Source organism: Taeniopygia guttata, chromosome 1A (genome assembly GCF_048771995.1).
Source record: "Taeniopygia guttata chromosome 1A, bTaeGut7.mat, whole genome shotgun sequence".
NCBI lineage: Eukaryota > Metazoa > Chordata > Aves > Passeriformes > Estrildidae > Taeniopygia > Taeniopygia guttata.
Window position 1 is genome coordinate 3,692,245 of NC_133025.1, and position 19,992 is coordinate 3,712,236.

At 49.1% G+C, this 19,992-nt stretch overlaps 1 protein-coding gene across 7 annotated transcripts in view; it reads left to right on the forward strand.

The window, feature by feature from the left end:
- PFKFB3 (6-phosphofructo-2-kinase/fructose-2,6-biphosphatase 3) overlaps positions 1-17,158 on the forward strand; it is a 40,781-nt gene extending 23,623 nt beyond the window's left edge. For 2 of the 7 annotated variants that reach the window (XM_030290180.4, XM_072918628.1), the window contains 16 exons: positions 2,803-2,928; positions 3,211-3,307; positions 3,393-3,459; positions 3,575-3,649; positions 3,943-3,999; positions 5,648-5,772; positions 6,491-6,698; positions 6,942-7,088; positions 7,228-7,332; positions 8,305-8,434; positions 8,595-8,657; positions 8,802-8,866; positions 10,329-10,499; positions 11,509-11,531; positions 13,351-13,401; positions 14,349-14,492. In XM_030290180.4, the coding sequence (XP_030146040.1) occupies positions 2,803-2,928; positions 3,211-3,307; positions 3,393-3,459; positions 3,575-3,649; positions 3,943-3,999; positions 5,648-5,772; positions 6,491-6,698; positions 6,942-7,088; positions 7,228-7,332; positions 8,305-8,434; positions 8,595-8,657; positions 8,802-8,866; positions 10,329-10,499; positions 11,509-11,531; positions 13,351-13,401; positions 14,349-14,355 (1,517 nt within the window). In that variant the 3' untranslated portion in view covers positions 14,356-14,492. Of the gene's footprint in view, positions 1-2,802; positions 2,929-3,210; positions 3,308-3,392; positions 3,460-3,574; positions 3,650-3,942; positions 4,000-5,647; positions 5,773-6,490; positions 6,699-6,941; positions 7,089-7,227; positions 7,333-8,304; positions 8,435-8,594; positions 8,658-8,801; positions 8,867-10,328; positions 10,500-11,508; positions 11,532-13,350; positions 13,402-14,348 lie in introns of all 7 variants that reach the window. The other 5 variants (XM_012568841.5, XM_030290183.4, XM_030290188.4 and 2 more) reach the window with 5 other exon arrangements.
- Positions 17,159-19,992: the final 2,834 nt, after the last annotated feature.

Sequence of the window (19,992 nt, forward strand, 5' to 3'; positions counted from 1 at the left end):
AGTGTTTTTTTGCCACTCCGTTCGCCTGGTTCCTCAGCGAGATCTCCTTTTGGCAGCGGATAAAACTTAACATATTTGATATATTAAGGCAGCGAGGTGCTTATTAATAACATCATGTGGCTTGTAATTATCTTTTCTTGGGGTGGGAGCGAGCCACGCTGTTCAATGTGAGAAGAGGCTTTTTTTTAGCTTACTCCTTTTTTAACTCGAGGTATTTTAATCACGAGGTGCTATTAATTCCTCCAGCAGCAACAAAAGAGCGAGAGAGCTGCGGAGGTGGGTGGGAAGGGAGGAATAACGGGGACCACTTCCAGCGCGATGCCCGGAGGGAGCGGGCGCATCCCTGCGAGCATCCTCTGGAGGATGCGAAATATCCCATGCCGGGTGTGAAATAACGAGTCCGGCTGTGTGTGGCTGGTCCAGGGGAGGCTGCAGCGATGCTTTGGGCTGCCCTTTTGCCGGCGATCCATTAAATTGCTGTCACGCCGCACGTCTCTCACGTAGGGGCTGGGAAAGTGGAGGGGAGGGGATGCTCCGGGAGGGGAAGGGCAGCCACTGCCTCTCTCCATCCATCCCATGGCTGCTTTTTCCCGTGCCTGCGGCTCGCTGGGTGTGGAGCACACGCCGAAAGGTGTTGGAATTGCAGCGGGAAGAAGCTGGGGAAAGGGAGATAGGACTAACAGAACGCGCAGTTTGGGCTTGTGGAAGGTTTTGGGGAATACTTAAGGAGGAGACAGTGAAAATGCCTGAAGTGGGGAGGTGGCTGTTTTATCCGACTTTTTATAGAAGCAAATTTTCTTCCCTTTTGGGATGGGTGGGGTGTTTTTTGTTTAATTTTTTTTTTTTCCCTTTTACCCTCTGATGAAGCTGGCTTTCTGGCAAATAGCAAAAGCGATAAGCTCCTTTTAAATACCCTCTGAAAATCATCCCTGCCCTTGACTTACCTGGCTAGATATCGATAAGGAGTAATGAATATGTATTGAAATCCCTGATGGCTTCCCAGCAGTGGTGAAAAGAAATGATGAATGAGGCCTTTGTGGGAGCAAAACACTGGTTCTGTTTCATCCCTGATGCAAAGTTTCCCTGGGACATTTGCTTGGGCTCAGATTCCTGATGAAATGTTGCTCACTGATGCCACGGTGCTTTGGGAGGTGCTTCACAGGTGCTGTTCCATTGTGCAAGGGCAGTAAAAATTGGGAGATTGCGGAATTAGAGGTGTTTAACTCTTGCAGCAGCCTTTGGAGGTGACACGTGTGTGCCCAGACAGTGCCAGCCCTGGGGCTGTCACAGCTGTCTGGAGCCACAGGAACATGAACAGAACCCAGCATTGTCCTTTTACTCTTGGAGTGTTTATTAATGGCCCTAAATCCTCTTGGCTCTACTCTTTGAGATCCTTTGTCCACACTGGCAGGTAGGGAAAGGAAGAGCTTCCTTATGCAGGTATTACTCCTTCCTCCTCCCTTTATCTAATAACTGTGTAGGTGTTGTGTAAAACAGGCTTGCACCCATAACTTGGATGAGGATGTGACATTGTTGGAGGGGGGAAAGGTATTTTTCTTGGTATGTTGCACAGCTCCCTTGTGCCCCAGCACAGAGAATTGGCACTTGCTGCTGCCAAAATTTTTGGGAGCTGCCCTGGGGTTTTGAAATGCAGCACTGGGTGTGGGGGCAGGTTGCACAAAGGGAGTGAGTGTGAGGGCAGCCCCAGCCAGGGGAATGAAACAAAAAGAAACCAAAAACCCCACCATTTTAGGTAGTTTTTAATCTCTTGCCTGCTGAGTTTGCTTTGGTAAGAAACTTAGGGAGATGATGTACCCATCTGTCATCTGGGTACCACTGCCATGAATCTTCCTTGTGGCCTTAAATTGGTGGATTGATTTATTTTCTTAGAAGGGGAAGGTAATCCCATGTGCTTTGCATGTTCTGTGGGTACCTCTCAGCTTGTTTGGCTTTTCCAGATCCACGTTGACAAAAACCTAGCCCAGCCATCCCTGGGAGCCCCTGGCATCCCTGGTCCCACCTTCAGGCAGCTGTGGCAGGCAGGCAGAGCTCTCCACCCAGGCCATAATTAAGCTGGGTTTTATGGCTCTGCCACCAGCCACTCACTCCCTGCATTCCTTTCCTATGAGGTCTCTGTCTCACCAGGTGGGTGAGAAATCCCCTGCAGGGTCCCATCTGTCCTGCAAATGCTGCCTCTGGATTTTCTTTCCAGCTGTTTGACATGGACCCTCTTCACCAAAAAAACCACCTCAGGTTTGGTTTATGGGGAAAAAATGGATAAATCACGTGGATGTCTGCTTTTAAATGCTGTTAGTTCTGTGGTTCTCTCACCTTGTTTGTCTTGAGGAAATCCAGTTAGCTGGTTGTGTGTCAGCTAGAAATCCAGTCAGAGATTTTGGGAGATGCTTTCTGTGGGTGAAGAGCTTGGACCAGACCTGGTATTTCAGCACAGGCACTGCTGCAGGGACGAGTCCAAAGTCCTTGGCTATCCTTGAGCTTTTCATGGAATTGCCAAGCCATTGGAATGTCAAGTTGTGCTCGCCTTGATTTTGAATTTTATTTTTTAAATTATTTTTTATTTTGGTTGCAAATGAGGAAACTGAGGCGCAGAGGCTCTCCAGGGAGCCTGGACCAGCTGCTGGCTCTTTGCCTGCTTTGTACACCCATCACGATGTTCTTGCTGTGGCTTTCACGTCTCCTCCAGCTGCTGAAGGACTTGGAAGGAGTCCAGATAAAAACACTTGTAGGGTCGATGCAGGATAAGCTGACGAATTAACAGCTCCTCTTCTTTTTTTCTTGCAGCCTGTGGGCCTCAGCTTGCCAATTCCCCCACTGTGATAGTCATGGTTGGCCTCCCAGCCCGTGGCAAGACCTACATCTCCAAGAAGCTGACTCGCTACCTCAACTGGATCGGTGTCCCCACAAAGGGTAAGGCTTGCACTGGCTGCCTTACCTGGGGAAAGCAGGAGGTCTGGTCCTCAGGAATTCTTCTAGATCAGTGCTTTGGGAGGTAGTGGGGGATGTTTCTGAGATCCCACAGGGCAAATATCCATGTTTTCACATCCTCATGCCGCCAGGTTTTCCTTCACTCCAAAGACCAAGGGATGCCCTGAGGATGTAATTTCTTGTCCCCAGCTTGCTTAAACTGCAGAAGCTGCACAAGTGAGTCATGACCCTCATTTTGATTATTTTTTGGCTTTTCCCACCTAGTTTTCAACGTTGGGGAGTATCGCCGCGAGGCCGTGAAGCATTACAGCTCCTACGACTTCTTCCGGCCTGACAACGAGGAGGCCATGAAAGTCAGGAGGTGAGAGGGGGTTCTGAGAGCTCAGAGCCGAATCTGTGCTGGGATTGGTAACTCCAGAGGACATCAGGGTGTCCCTCCTTTGCAGGCAATGTGCCATGGCTGCCCTGAGGGATGTGAAGCTGTACCTGACGGAGGAGGCCGGGCAGATCGCGGTGAGCTCCCGGAGCTGCTCTGGGGTTTGGCAGCCCCAAAGGTTCTCTGCAGTCCCTTCTCTGAGGAGGGAAACCAGGCTCTTGTGGTGCTAATTGACATCTTTTGCTCTCAAAGGTTTTTGATGCCACCAATACCACACGGGAGAGGAGAGATATGATCCTGAACTTTGCCAAAGAGAACGGGTTCAAGGTGGGTGCCATGGGGCTGATGCCTGCACTGTGAAATCCTTGTAGTGCACAGTTGGAGTCTCTTCTTTCACTCATGTGTTATCCCTGTGTGAGGAAGATTTCATTGCTGGGTTTGATTAAAAATAAGAAACTCTTCCTTCATTCCCTGTAGCGAGCCGTGGGGAAGGAGAGGATGGGAGCAGGGCAGAGGGAGAGCTCTGGTCAAGCAGGGAGGAGGTTGGGTTGAGCAAGGAGCTGGCTGAATGTTACAAACCTTGCTGGTGGCTTTCAGCTGAGCTTTGCTTTGCTTCACAGGTGTTCTTCATCGAATCTGTCTGCAATGATCCCAACGTAGTTGCCACCAACGTTATGGTAAGTGTGGAATTGTCCTGCTTTTGCTTTCCCTCCTTGAAGAGGCAGGAATGGCATCACCTTCAGAAGCTCTGATCTTCATGGTGGGGCTTCAAATACCCTGGTATCTGCTGGAGGGACAGCACAGCATGCTGGCAATCCAGGAGGTTTCTGGAATGTGTTGGCGACTTCCTTCTCCAAGGGACAGCACCTCTCCTTGTTTGCTGTCTGTTGCACCTTTTTGTCACCAGTAAGGAGGGGCTGGTGAGGAATGTGAAGCTCCAGGGCAGCATGTGCTGCAGTAGCTCTGACCTGAAATGTCAGAACAGCTGATTTTGGCCTGGAGTACTGTGAGATAAAAAACCCAGGAGGGAAGAGGAGCCCAAGAAAACTGGTACATGGTGAAGGATCATCTTCTCCAAGTTCAGCTCTGATGCATTCCCAGCAAAGGAGCAGCCATCAAAAGTGCCAGGATGAACAAGGAGCTCCTGGATGAACCCCAACATTAAAAGGAAGCATACAGAGAGAGGATGGAAGCAAGGACAGGCAGCCTGGGAGGAATACAGAGATTGTCTGAGCAGCCAGGAATTGGGTTAAGAAAAACAAAAGCCTGACAGAACTGGGGGACTACAGGTGCAGTCTCACAGCAGTGTTTGGGAAGATAATGGAGCAGATCATCCTGGAAACTCTGCTGAGGCACATGGAAGATAAAAAGGTGGCTGGTGACAGCCAACATGGCTTCACTGGAGGCAAATTGTGCTGCCAGCCAGGGGTTGAAGAGTGTCTTTTGTTCCTGCTGGGAGCTGTTATCCTAGTGAGGTTGCATACAGCCTTTTCAACAACAGAATGCTCAGTTTGCTACTTTTTTTTTTTTTCCCCAAGCTGGATTTTTTTGGAGGATTTTAATCCTTTTATTTGGAAACTAATACTTGAAGGGTGAGAAAATCAGCTTGGGATTTTGCTTCACAGGGAACTGCAGATGAATGGTGCTCTTAGTGCTGGGATCAGTGTGGAAAATACACCCCAGGCCTGAGATGTTGCCACATGTGTTGATCCATTGTGTTATCCTGTTGGTTTCAGGAAGTTCCCAATGTGTAATGTTGCTGTTCAAACCCAAATCTTCAGGAAGAACAGCCTGTTAGATTAGTTCAGGCAGGACTTAGTCTGTGAGGGTTGTGGGTATTCACACTGCCTGTTTCTAGTGTCTTTCAGCCCAACAGCTTGCAGCAAATAATGCACAGAAAGGGGCTGAATGTTGCCATCCTACTGTCCTGCTGCTGAGCTGGGATAAGCATCTTGCCTACCTTCATACACTTCCCTTTCTCAGCTTGAATTTGAACCTGATGGGGTTTTTTCTAGCCATTGGGAAGCTAAGTTTTCCTGCTCTTGGGTGGTAGAGTGCTAGCCCATCTCTTGGGAGAAAGGGAGTGGACTTTCTGTACTAATCAGGCAATGGTTGGTACCAAATTCTCCCACCTGATGCTTAGTTTTGGGTCTAATCTTCTACTTTTCTGCTCTGTGATGAGTGATGACTATAAAGCAGTCATCACTTAGTTTCAGCTGATCACTGGATCTTGGCAGGACTTGGAAATTCCAGATTAGCATTGTCTGGCTTGGAAAGCTTCCTAACCTCTCCTTGTGGCATGTTTTTTTTTTTTTTCTGTTGCAGGAAGTCAAATTGTCCAGCCCAGATTACCGGGACTGTAATTCCACTGATGCCATGGAGGATTTCATGAAGAGGATCAATTGTTACCAAGCCAGCTACCAGCCCCTCGACCCTGATGACTATGACAGGTAAAAGACCTTGACTTCTGAGCTGCCTCGAGCACCTGCCCTCCCCCAGGAGAAGAGCAGTGAAGGGTGGAGCTGTATTTCACTTTGTCTTCAAATGCCTGACTGTGCTAGAATGATTTATGGCCAGGCCTCACCTTGAATTCAGGCCTTTTATAGGAAAATGCTGGTTTCTCCAGACCCTGTGCCAGGGAAATGGGCACTGATGCCTTCCCAAGCTCTTCTGGGTTCAGATGAGCTGTTTTCAACCTCGTTCTGCAGGTCTAAATACAAAGGCTTTGGGAAAGCACTTGAGTTTGAGTGGTTGAGGTGCTTTTTTCCCATTGTCTCAGTTAAAGGAAGGGACTGCTTGGCTCAAACAACAGGATTGAGCAAGCCCTGTGGCTTCTGCCTGGTGGCTGTGTGCCTTGGAAGAGTTTTGCTGTCCTGCCTGACTCTGCAGGCACCTCCCAGCCTCTCCACTGCTCACAAACACTTCTGTGGGGATTGTCCCTGTCCTGGGGAGGAGCATGTTCCCTGTTAGTCCTGTTTAATCCTCTTTACTGCTGCAAGAGGGGGGGTGGTGATTACACTGCTGCTATTCAGCTCTCCATGAATCCCCACTACCTGTTGGCTCCCTGCTGGAAATAGCCTGCAGGAAATCCTTTGAGCTGGGTGATTACGTGGACAGAGATAACTCACAGGGCTGCTCTGGAGAATGACTGTCTCTGTCTGTCCCCAGGGAACTTTCTCTCATCAAAGTCATCGACGTTGGCCGGCGGTTCCTGGTCAACAGGGTTCAGGATCACATCCAGAGCAGGATTGTTTATTACCTGATGAACATCCACGTCCAGCCCCGCACCATTTACCTCTGCCGGCACGGGGAGAGCGAGTTCAACCTCAAGGGCAGGATTGGAGGGGACTCTGGCCTCTCCAACAGGGGCAAGAAGGTGAGGGAGGAGGAAAATGATCCCCTCTGGCTCCCAGGAGTGATGTGGCTGTAGTAGGTGCTGTGCTGAGCTGCTGAGGGTCCGTCTGTAGATCAGTGAATGTGTGGCTGCCCTTCCCCTGGGCACAAGGCTGGCCTTTCTGCCTGTGAAAGGCAGCACTTACTGAGAAGTAAGGAAGAAAAGCCCATTGGGAAGTTGTGAACCAGCAATCAACCTCTTTTTTTTTTTTTCTATGTCGCACAGTTTGCAGTGGCACTGAACAAATTCGTGGAAGAGCAGAACCTGAAGGACCTCAAAATTTGGACCAGCCAGCTAAAGAGGACAATCCAAACAGCAGAAGCTCTGCAGCTGCCCTATGAGCAGTGGAAAGCACTCAATGAAATCGATGCTGTGAGTATCTGTGCAGCCACAACAGCTGCATGGGGCTGGTTGGTGCTGAACAAGAGAAAATTAGGTTTTGTCTGGTGGCTGTGTTGATGCTGTTTGACTTGAGCATGTCCAGTAACCTCGTGCTTGTCCTGCCTGGCAGGGTGTGTGTGAAGAAATGACCTATGAAGAAATCAGGGAGCAGCATCCAGAGGAATTTGCTCTGCGGGATCAGGATAAATATTACTACCGTTATCCTTCTGGGGAGGTAGGTCTGCAGAAACACAGGACTTTACTTTAAATGTGGCCTTTTTTTCCTCATTCTGTCCTCTCCTCTTGAGCAGAGGAGCAGTGGGAGCACCAAGAAACTAGAATTAAAAGAGAGCAGGGCTCATGTTTGCCTTTGCCATGAGCTCTTAAGAAATCTTGGCATATGAAGATCTCAATAAGAAATATATCACTTAACAAACAGTCCCACTGACTTTATAGCAAATTAGTAGGGAAAGGTCTCTGGAGGTTTCTAGTCCAACCTCCATCGTTATATCTGCTCACAGTTTTGTACTGCCCTAATTTTCTTTCCTTTCATTTCCAAAAAAAGTAATTTTCACCTTGTTCTCAGTATCATTCTCCAAGGGCTGATGGTAATATCTGTGTTCCTGGCAGTCTGCTTTCAGGGTGTGACACAATGAGGTGGGAATTTGCATCAGTTCTGGATGATACTTTTAGGCTGTGAATTGAGCTAATGATCCCCAGATTGAAAGTCATGCCTATAGACATTTCAGAAAAATCTTTGGAGATGTTGTCATGACCCTGTATCTGACAGAAGACTATGTGGGGAGTTCAGACACCAACTCTGGGTGTCTGGGGCTCCTTCTGCGTGCCTGTCATGGTTTTTATGAGGCCCTTCAAAACCCTGGGATTTCTCAGGTTGCTCCAGACTTCTCAGAACTTGGAAATCCTGTACCAGATCAAATATCAAGATGGTGGAGAGGCTCTATCTTCAAAGCCCTTGTTGCTTACATTAATTAATTCTCCAGGCCTGAGCTGTGATTCACTGAGATGTGAATGGCTCCTTCTCTAGGAGTTCCAGAATAGCATGGGGATGAGGATTTATTTGTTTTTAGCAGTTTGTTGGCTTACTCAGAGGCATGAAACTGGGATGTGTACCAAGACGAGACTGTTTTTTTGGGATGCTCGTTGCATTGATTCCATTCCTCATCTCCCTTCCCTTCTTTCCCAGTCCTACCAAGACTTGGTGCAGCGCCTGGAGCCAGTCATCATGGAGCTGGAGAGGCAAGAGAACGTCCTTGTCATCTGCCACCAGGCTGTCATGCGCTGCCTCCTGGCCTATTTCCTGGACAAGAGTGCAGGTGAGCTGCCTGGCTCTGGGAGAGGATTGGCCCTGCTGGAGGAGGGATGATCTTACAGCTCTGGGCAGGCTGTTCACATCGTGGAGAGTGCATCTCTTTGGTGTCTGAGCCTGCCTCTGGAGCGAGGTGGGATAACCCTCCTGCTTTGCTGTCTCTGCAGATGAAATGCCCTACCTGAAATGTCCCCTGCACACAGTGTTGAAGCTGACCCCGGTAGCCTATGGTGAGTGAGACCTTCCTAAACATGCCAGGGGTGTTGATTTGTACCTCCTCCTGAATCCAGGCTGTCTGGGAGAAAGCAGGGATCCTGGTAACCTCCTGTGCCTGCTGGCCTTGCTGATCTGTCTCTCTGTGCTCCTTCCTGCAGGCTGCCGGGTGGAATCCATCTCGCTGAACATCGAAGCAGTCAACACCCACAGAGATCGGCCAGAGGTGAGTGTTGCTTTTCCCTGGAGCTGTCCTGTGGTGTCCCCCTCCTGTCCCCTGTGGTCACCCAAATGGTGCCTGGGGTGGTGGGCATGGGGAGATTGCTCAGCTGGGTGCTTGGAAGTGCTGCTGGAAGACTGGGAGCATCAGATGTGTTCTTGCTCTCCAAAGTCGTGGCCAGTTGAGGGCTTTCCAAGGGAAAAGGACTGTTGCATGTTCCTGCTTCCCAGTGTGTTTGCCCAGGGAAAACTCCTCCCTGGTCTCTGACTTTCACCTGCATGGTTATCCACTCACCCAAGCAGGAAATGGAGCTGTGGATGGAGAAGGTGACTCCTCCCAGGTCTCCCAGCTGGCTGGCAGAGCCTGGGCTCGATGCTTGCCCTCCATCTGCTTCTCAGGGTCTTTTTCCTGGTATGCCCATGGCTCTCTGTCATTCTGCAGGGTGGGAGGCTGGGGATGCTCTGTGGAGGAGACCCCTCCTGTGGAGAGGTTTCTGTAGGGTTGGGTCTGTGTGCCAAGTGCTCCACTGGAGCTCAGAGGCCAGAGCAGGAGGATGCCAAACTCGGTGTCAGGGCTGGGCAGCCACCCAGAGTGGGCCACAGGGAGCCTGGCAGCACCCATGTCCCAAGATACTGGGACATTTCCAACTTGTGCTCGGTGCTGGAGCCCAAAGTGATGCTGAACAGTCGGGGCTGTCCCCTTTTGGCCCACATCTCCTTTCCTTTGCTTCCCCTGTCAGGTGGCAGCAGCTGAGCTGCCTGTCCCTCCCTGCAGCTGTGGGGGGAAGCCAGTCCTTCCCCCTGCATGGGGCCACTGATGCCCTGCCTTGCCACCCTCTCTGGGGATGGCAGCAAGGACAGGGTGAGACGTGCCAAGTGCTTGGGTGCCCCTGCTCAGCTTTGCCTCCATCCCCCCTCGCTTGAGTTGGAGCTTGGCCTGGTGCCGACCCTTGCTGGCTGCTCTGCTCCCAATTCCCAAATCTTCCTGATCAGCCTGGGCTGCCTCATCTTCCCTCTTCTTTCCCTCCTCTCTCTGGGTGGAGGGACCAGCTTTGAGGAGGAGACCAGTGGGTACCTCTGTGTCCTGCAGAGTCACAGCGTGGTTGCTGCTGGGTGTGTTTAGCTACCTGTAGGTACTTTTTTTTTTTGTCAGCTGAGACTCAGATGAGGAGAAAATCTGTCTCATGTCTGAGTGCAGAGACTTTTTTTTTTCTCCCCTCCTCTTCTGTGCTCTTAAGCATTTTGTATCGGGGGTTTCTTTTTTGTGCCCAGAGACTTTCAGTGCATCCTTTGCTCGTTGACAGTGACTGTGGGGAAAAGCAGAGGCCGCTTTAAGACAACAAAAAAAGAAAACCAAAGCAACTTGCTTCTTTTTTTTTCCTTTATAACTGTCGCCTTCTTCCTTTTTCCTTTATTTTGCTTTATTTTTTTATATTTACTTTTATTTTCTTTGTCTCACTTTAATTTAGGAAGCAAAGAAGGGACCTAACCCGCTCATGAGACGTAATAGCGTTACCCCTCTAGCAAGCCCAGAGCCCACCAAAAAACCTCGCATCAACAGCTTTGAGGAGCATGTGGCTGTTTCTTCTGCCCTGCCAGGCTGTGTTCCTCAGGAAGTGCCCACGCAGATGCCGGGACAAGTTAGTTGAACTCTTCTTTTTTTTTTTTTTTTTTTTTCCTTTTTATTCTTTTTTTTTTTGTTGTTGTTCTCGTTGTTTTATTGTTTGTTGTCCTCCTGAAGCTGAGGAAGCTGCTTGCACTTGTCGTAACCTGTGCTGCTGTCTGAGATGCATCTTCCTCCCATGGCTGCTGTCCCTCCCTGCCTTGGATCACTGTTGATCCTCTCTTGGGTTTTGAGAACGTCATCAACTTCCACCAAGCTCTAGGCTGTGTTAATTTAGTGCCTCCAGCATCCAGCATCAACCTTCTGAGGGGTCTCCTCCCTGGAGTGAGCAGGAACAAAGGGCTGGTGCCTTCCCTTCCCTCTGGGTGCACTTGGCTCTGTAGGCCTGGGCATGGCAGTAAATCAAAATGCTCTTGTGCTTCTCTGAAGGAGGAGCTGCTGCCAAGACTCATCTTTGGCTGGAAGTGTCTCCTGCATCCTGGAGCTGCAGGCAAAATAGACCAAAATTGAGTGGAAGGTTCTTGGTGTGGTGAAACCCTGTGGGGTGCCGTGGTGCTCATGTGTCTTCTCCTCTTTCACCCACCCATGAAGGGATGCAGAAAGAGAGGCCTTGCTTGCTGCTCACTTTGCCAGGCACAAACCCCTCTCCTGAGCTCACTAAGGAATCCTATATAATCTATAGGAGCCTTTGCCATGTTGCCCTTCCCACTAGCTGCTGGATCTCGCTGTCTTGCCAGCCCCTCTCCCTGTTGTCTGTGTTGGTGTGATGTCCCCCTGCTTGCCCAGATCCCAGCCAGGTTAGGAATGGCTCCATGCTCCACCACTGCTCTGCTTGGTTGCTGCTTTGCACGAGCCTCCCAGGACAGCTGGGTCTGTCTCAGCTCCCAGGGCTCTGCTTGGGCTGGCTGAGCCTCACAAGAAACCTTTTTCCAGCTCTGGCTGCCCGGTGCCCCTCGCTGCTGTCCTCTGCCTGGTGTGGCACGCAGTTACTGACACCTCTCTCTGTTCTCTCTGTCTCTCTGCAGCCTTTACTAGGGAAGGCATGCCTGTAAGTACCTTCTTGACTCTTATTCCTCTTTCCAACCCTTTTTTCCATGTCTCTTGCCATCCTGCTGGGTTGTTCCGTTGTTGCAAAATCCAGACGGGGTGTGGATCTCTTGGAGTTAATATTTTGCTGGTTTGGGGGGATTTGTTTTAGGAAAGGTAAAGAGGAGACTGTGGGTGCTGGTTTGTGTCCTAGCTGGATGGAATGTCCCAGTTTTGTTGTGAAATTAAGCAGATTATGACTTTCACTCTGCCTATGGGTGATGCTGTTGGATTTTCCTGGAGTCGTCTCCTCTGTGATAGAATGTTGTACTCTAGGTGAGAGTCCTGGATGCTCTGTCTTTCCTGAGGGCTCTGAGTTGTGAGTGATAGTAGCAGAGAGCTGTCTGAGAAGCTTCTGACCTTCTCAGGAATGTGTTTTCTGGAGCTGGATGATTCTGGGACTAGCCATCTGCAGTTCTGCAAGTTTGGATGTTGGAACAGTCAGCCTAGATGTTGTGGGCAGAGTGAATGGAAATTGTCCTTCTCTATCTCTTTTAAGAAAGCAAAACATCTTGAGCATTTGCTACACTAATTATGAATAATCAAGGCTCTGGCAGTTTGACTCAGGGCTGTTGTATCCCAGAGTAACAGGAACAGGACAGCTCCTGGATGAATTTGAGGCCTTTGGACTTGAGTAATGCTACATTGAGTTGAGAGCAGCAGTTCTGTGCTCAGATGTCTTCTCAAAGCCTGGGAAGGCTTTGGGGCTGAGCTGACACTGGGTAGTGTCCAGGGGGTCTGTTTGCCCTCTGAGGGCCAGCTCAAATCAGCCTGTGAGCATCCCTGGCTTGGGTTGTTCTGTGGCCTGAGGATGGAGGGATCTGCTCTAACATGGCCAGGCCAGAGCTCAGCCCTGCTTGCCTGTAGCACCTTTTGTATCTCATATTTCTTCCCCTTTTAAGAGTAAACATTTGTGAGAAAAGGAAATTTAGGACTGTTGCACTTGGCTTTGCTGGTGGATGGGTTGGGTGAGATTACTGTGCTCCTGCACCAGTGTGGAGGTTGGGTTGCTCAGCATGGCCTGCATGTCTGTGATCCTCCCCTTGCTGCTCGTGGCCACTAAAGAAAGCCCCTGATGAAACCTGATCCTCTTGGGTTGCTCTGAAAGCATTTTAGTTTTTGTCCATCCTTCCCTCCACCGTTTTCACATCTGTATTGTAACACAAGGCACTGCATGCCTTGGTGCTGGCTGGGAACTGGAAACACACTCTGCTGTTGAGTTTGGGAGATGGATGTGTCAGATTTTGCTGGAGCAGGCACTGATGGTTGCCCATGCCAGGTGTAGGCTGGCAGCAGCAAATTTAAAATCTCCAGCTGCTTGGGAGCCTGTCTCCACCTCCTAGTGTGGGAGTTAAAAGCTGCCTTTGTGGGACCCGTGGGGACATGCCAAGCCCGAGGCTTGGTGACATTCACACTGCTGTCTTGTACATTAGTTTGTCCCTCGCTGTCACCACCTGTTTGGGGCTGGCAGGGTGGAAGGTGCCTCTGTCACAACTTGCATCGTGGCCCTGGGTTGGTGGTGGGAGCTTCACTGCATCAGCCCTCACTGCTGGGGTCTTGTCCCCCATCCAGGAGGAGCAGGGGACACCTGGAGAGGCTGGGGATGTGGCTGAGTGCCTCAGAGTCCTCCTGGCTGTGGGATTGAGCTGACTGGGGGTTGTGGGACTACCTGGCATGATGATTTCTTTTGCTTTTGTTTGCTGTGTGATCCGAGTGCACTTTTGAACAGTCACCTGATTCCCCCTCCCTTCTTCTTCCCTTCACTTTTCATGCTTAAAAAGAAGACCCGTTTGTCACTTTCTCAAAGTTTTCTCTTTGCTAATATTTCCAAGGTAAATAGCTGTGGTGCATGTGGCTTTTCCCAACCCTCCTCCTGTCTCCTTAGACAACAGAGAGAACAGCTCAGCCTGCTCTGCCTTGTAGCCTGGCCAGGATTCCTGGTGCTTGTAAGAGGCAGCTTAGGTAGTAAAAGCATTAAAAAACCAACAAACAAAAAAATCTGCCAGAAACCAACCAAACAAAGAAAACAACAAAAAAAAAGAGACTCCTTCCTAGCTGTTTCCTAGTCCTTTTTCTCCCCTACCTTGTTTCATGTAGTTCTGTGAGTTGGGAAATGTCCTTGTGGTCCCCTGGGCTTTTAGTGGAGCAGATCTCTCCTGGGGGCTGGTCCTGCTTGTGTGTAGCTGGTTGTCTCTGGTTTTGTGGTCCTCACCATGTGCTGGTGGGTACCTGTTGTCATCACTCTGTACCAGGGCTGTGTCTGGAGCGTCTCTTGGGCCCATGAGACCTCATGGAGTGTCACCAGGGGAGTTGTGCTGCTGCTCTGCCACTGCTGGTGGGGATCCTTGGCATGGCCAGTGAGAGCTGCCCGTTCTTGGCATTGCCAAGGATGGACAAACAAGGACCTTGTCCTTGGCAGGCAGGGGGGGACGCTGCCCACCCTCAAGGGGAGCAAGAGAGAGACGTTTAATTAGGCTGCTTGAATGAAGGCCATGGTCTCCTATCACCCAGTATTGACCAAAGAAGTGTAGACAGGGTGGGGTGGGAGGGTTGCCCGGGGTTCAGCTCAGATTTTAGGGCTATCTAAACTCTAATTAAAGCCAGCAGTGCTTGAGGAGGGGGTGAGCAGCGAGCCACCCACCCGCCTCTCCTCGGGTGGGCAGCGTCCTGTGCTTTGTAGTGACCCGTGCGTGGCTTTGTCCCCTTGTTCACGTGTTCCTACAAGATGCTGCTGGGCTGGATCCTGACCCCACCACCTCTCCTTCCCCTCTCGTTGCAGAACATGAACAACTCCCAGAAGCCGTCGTGACTCCGTGGGCACCGCTGTGAGGCCGCCGGCGCCGCCAGCTTCTCATCCCATCGCCGTTCCCGAAGCTTGCTCCCACCCCGGTCCCCTCCGGCTGCTGAGCGGGAGGGATGCAGGAGGAGCCCAGCTCCATCCCGGGGTCACCACCAGCCCTTCAGGCTGCAGCCTTTGCTCTCCTCTCCGGCATCCTGTTAGGTCGTAGCGAGCTGTAAAGTGCTTCTGTAGCGCACAGGAGTTTAATTTTCTTCTCTCTCAGTGGTTTTGATCTTCTGTGTAGATGATTGGTACCCATCCGTCGCTGGGTGGGGTGTGTATATATGTGGATGGTGCAGGGTTAGTAGAGAAATGGGGGGAAGGGGGTGGGTAAAGGGGTTTTGCATTTTTTTTTTTAATTATAATTAATGTTGTTAATGACTTTTGAATAAGCCCTTAACATGCTGTGCTGCAATCCCTCACCCACACTACAGCTGGTCACACACACCAGCCTGGCTCATGCAGATCTGTGAGCACCAGGAAAGCAGCTGTGTGAACTCCTTCACTGCAAGAACTGCTGGGTTTTAATGAAAAAAAACAACCCATTCTTTCACTTTTTTTTAATCAACATACCTTAAAGGGGTTTGCAGATAATGTAGATCTGCAGCTAAAACTATTTGAAAGATGCAAGCAGTGCATGAGGAGCCATGCCAGCAGGGGCTTGAGTGATGCTTTCATCTTGGGGAGCACCCAGGGATGGTCTGAGTTCAGGCATGGGTTGAATTTTGGGGAGGCTGAGCACTGTTTGAAGTGCTGTGCTGGTATTTCATCTCCCCTTTCTTCTTTTTCAGATGGAAGTGGAGGTATTGGGAAGGGTTTGAATCCCTAGGCTTAGATGCATTTTGTAGACACAGGTCTCATGGAGGTGGCCAGAGCTCTGGCTGGGTTGAAGAAGTCCCTGTCTGACTGCAAAGAGCCATAAGAAGGGACAGTTTTGTCTGTATTTTTTTAATTTTATATATACATGCACAGATTGTGTGTGTATGTATATGTGTATACTTAGAAACTGCTTGGTTTTTGCACTTTATTTGTGGCAGAAGCATAACTACTTTATTTTTTTCCTAGTTGTGCCCCTCAACAGGGGGAAGCCTGAATACAGGCAACTTTTTCTGTTTGTTTTTAATTGTATTTTGCATGCTGGAAAGCTGGGACTACAAAATAATAGTAGTTACAGTGTTTGAGGTGGGGGGAAACAGGGTGAGGACCTGACTCCATGAGCCAACTCCATAAAGATCCCTTGTTGGCAGCCTGTCTTGGGCTGGGAGACAGCAGTTAAAAATGGCAATTAACCACTATTGCTTTGTGCAAGAATCTGTGGAATTTGGAAAAATTTTTTTTAGGGTTTTGTGTTGGGTTATTTTTTTCCCCCACCTATATGCAACATCTCCTTGCCCATCTCATGGATTTATTTTTTTTTTTTGAGGTGAAGGCAGCCACCCCTCCTGCAGCACTAGGCTGGGGAACTGGAGGTGGGCAACCCTTTGGGATTCATCCTTGCCATGCCACTCCCCAGTGTCCTGTGTAGGGAACACCATCCCCAGAGATGGAATGGGAGAGGTTTTGATGGAGAGATGATCTTTCTGTGGGTGTGTGCATGTTTTGGGGGTGGGTTTGGTCTGTTTTTTCCTTTGGGAAAAGGTGAACCACAGTGCCTCGCGCTCTGGCCTCGCGCTCGGAGCGGCACCGACGGCAGGAGGGCTCCGGGGCCACGCTCAGCCCGTGTCCCACGGGGGTGACAGTCCTGGCAGTGCCCTGCCTGTGTCAGCTTGTGCATATGTGTATCATATTCCTGTACAGATAAAACAAAGAACATCCCCCGCCCCTTATTCTGCTTTATTTCTGTTTTAATAGCCTCATTAAAAGCAGACTTCTCCCTCTGTGCCCTGGGTGGCAGCTACGCTGTTGGTTTCTCTGCCTTTCAGATAAATGAATGTTTTGGGGGAGGCCACTCACTGGGCTCTTTGCAGCTTCCTCCTTCGTGGGGAGTTTTTATCTTTCTCCTCCTGCTGCTGCAAAAAGATAAGCCAGCAAATACAAACGTGACGTCTGGCTGCCCCCGAGATCAATCCTGTACACATGTAATTGCACGGGTGTTTTGGTGTGTATTTGTGTGTATATATATAAATATATATATATATATTAAAAACAGAAAAAAACCAAAATGGCCCTTATTTTCATCTTTTAGTAATAATATGTCTCAGTAGATCTACAAAACCCTGAAATTAAAGTAAAGCATGGTGTTTTTTCCAGCACTGGGAAAAATGGCTCTTCTGAGTTCCTCTTGTGCTAGAGGGCTTGGTGGGATGGTGTCAACCCTGTGCCATCACAACTGCCCCAAAAATCTTGCTGTCCATCTTTTTGGTTAACAGAGCCAAGGACTGGGCAGTGATGCCACAGCCAAGGCAGATTGGGAGAGAGGACATGTCAAACCACACCGATGGTTTCTTCCCCCGCCATTGTTTTTTCTCTGGTTTGTTTTCCTTTGTGATACTTGAATTTATTTTTTTATTTTTTTTTAATAGCAAAGCGCTTTTTATTTATTTAATGTATACTGCAAAGCTTGGAGAGAAGGGTGTAGTTACTTGGGATTACTTTTTTTTTTTTGATTTGTGGTATGTTAACTGTTCTGTATATACATCTGGAATAATTGCCTGATATAAAGCTGTGCCAGCTTAAAAACAGGGTATGCCTTTCAGAAATTTGTATATTTTGCAGTTGCTGGACCAATAAAAATACCTTGTTGAAGTATAGATGTGATCTGGTTCTTCCTTGTGTCAGGAATCATTCTCTCAGGCCCTAAGGGTCACCATGTGCCACCCTGTGCTGCCTCACCTGTATGTTCCTGTGCCTCATAAATAAAAATTACCATAAAAGAGAGACTCTGGATGCTCCATCCCTGGAAGTATTCAAGGCTGATTTTTAGGGGACTTTGGAGAAGGTGTTTTTTCAAACCATTCTATGAACTCCACAAGTGTTAACACCTACTTAGGACAACCAAATGCCCTCCAGGCTGTATATGCTCCATCACTCCTGAGTAGAAAAGTGGTATATTGGGTCTTGTCCTGCCTAGATCTAAATCTAGGGTGCAGATTTGGCAGGACTAGGCATTTATTCAAACCTAGTCTAGTTCTTGAAATCAAATATCTGGGTACTGAGTGAAGGGCTGGACAAGAGCTGTGCCCTGAGATAAGGGCTGTCTTTGCCCTGAAGGCAGGAAAACAGCTGCCAAGAAAAGTTCCCTGTAAAGCTGTGTATGGGTTTTTTATTAATAAATTTAATATCAATTTATTGTTTCAGGGGAAAAAGTAGGAGAAGGAAGTGAAAGGTGTAATTTGACATGATTTTGGGGAGCACATCTTGGGTGGATGCCTCTTCTGTGATTAGAGGCTTGTCCCACTGTGGCATTTATATCTCTAAAAGCTTGTGGGGAGCTAAAGGGGCCAAAATGTGCAGCAGAGTGCTGTTCTTCCCAGCTCAGCTGTGTTCTTTGGCTCCTGCTGCTGATTTTCAGCCCTTGCTCTGCTCTCCCCTGGGCTGGCAGAGCCTGTCAGGCCTTGCTTTGGGCCAGAGCTTTTTGGGGTGCACAGGGATCATCTCCCTTCTCCCAATTGCTCTGTGCTCCAGGCCCTCTCACCAAGGAGGGTGTTCTCTCATTTTAAGTTTGACTGAGCCACCTGCAATAATATTTTCTGGGTGGACATGCTAAGGTGTGACATGGTGGCCATGCTCATTCATCCCTGAGAGCAGGGAGGACTCGTGCTCTCTGGGAAATCCAGCAACCACAAGATTTTAATTTTTTTTTTGCCATTTTTTTTATCTCTAGCGACCTGGCTTGTCTCCATGAACCAGGCAGAGACAAAACACTTGTTTTAGGGTAATGACTGCAGCCTTGCATTGCCCCATAGGGAGTCCTGCAGGGGCTCTGATAACTCCTCCACAGGGGTGGGCTGAGGTCACACAAAGCCACAACATCAGGGCAGCTCTCCTGCCCTCCCCAGCCATGATAAAACCTTGTCCTTGTGGGAAGAGCACGAGGAGGAAGGTTTTGCCTCCCTGAGAATGGATTTGGGCAGCGTTTCCAAGGCTGCTCTATAAGAAAATGCCCCCAGTCCAAAAATCTCTTCTATTTTCCATGTGCACCATGGGTTTGTGTCACACCACCCCCAAGTAAGGGAGGGGAATTAGGTTCCAATGGCATCTCAGGCAGCAGCATCCTTTATTTTTATTTCCATGTGATGCATTTTGTCACAGCATCCCAGAGAGGAGAAGCTCCTCGAGGCGGTGCAGCTTTAAAGGTTATACTCGACAGCAGGAACATTTCCCTGCTCCCAGTCAAGTCCCATTTTTATTAAAAAAAAAAAAAAAAAAGGAATAAACCCCCAGCTCACTGCTGGCAAACAAGGCGAGAGAACTTGTGATGGCTAAAAAAAAAAAAAAGTATATAAAGGGCAGAGCAGTCACGCTGGCTGACTCAGCTGTGATTGATGGCTCAGGAATGTGTCTGGGATTAACTAAACACGGGCAAACCTTTACAATGCAACACATTGGATGAAGCACCGGCTCACCTGCCTCCGGCTGGGGAGTGACTGCCCTCACCTCATCTTTTTTATCCATCTGTGAGAAAAAAAAAAGATAAAAAGAAACTGCTATTTTCAGGAGCTGCTTTGCAAAGGACTCTATTAGGAATTATTTGCAATATTTCCAGGTGTCTAGATGCACTTGTGCAGTTTTGCTGCAAGCGAGACGTCCCAGGAAGGAATATATTTATGTTGATATATAGCATAAATCATCTCCCCTTTTTTCTTTTTTAGACAGAAGTGGAGGTATTGGGGAAGGTTTGAATCCCTAGGCTTGGGTGCATTTTGTAGACACACAGCCCTCATGGAGGTGGCCAGACATCTGGCTGGGTTCTGTGTAAATCAGAGTCACTGCTCCGTGCCTAAACTCTGCCAAAAGTCAGGGTCCCTTCCCCATCCCCAGGGAAGCCCGTGATGCATTCATGGTTAATGGAAAACTGTGTGGATGTGAATATTTTTCCCTCACATTTCCCTTGTTCGTGTGTCCAGCTGTGTCCTCTTGGAGGCTGAGTGGTGTGGGGGGTAGAAAAAGTGTATCAAAATTGAATTTATTTGTCAGCAATGCTGGAGGACACTACATCATGTGGATGGAGGAGTAGTGGTAAGAGTCAACACCAAAAGCATTGACATAATCCCATAAACCTGATCTAGCTACAGATGTTGGACAAGATAACCCTTAAATGTCCCTTCCAACCCAAACTATCCTATGATTCTATTGTTGGAAATTAATTTACAGTGCCTCCATCAAGGTTGGCTTCATCTCTCATGCTCCCCCCGGGGGTGCCCTGCCCTGTGGTCCACCCCCAGGAGCTGTGCTGCTCTGGGGAGGACATGGGTGTAGCCAGCAGCTCCAGCTCAGCTGATGCTGAGATAAATGCCTTGAGATGTCTTCTCTGGATGTTATCTCCCACCATCCTAAGGAAAATCTAATTTACACTGTGACAACTGTTACTGAGTCTGGTGAGCTTCAGGGCAAGCCAGATAAAGAACCCAGATGATGAATCTGT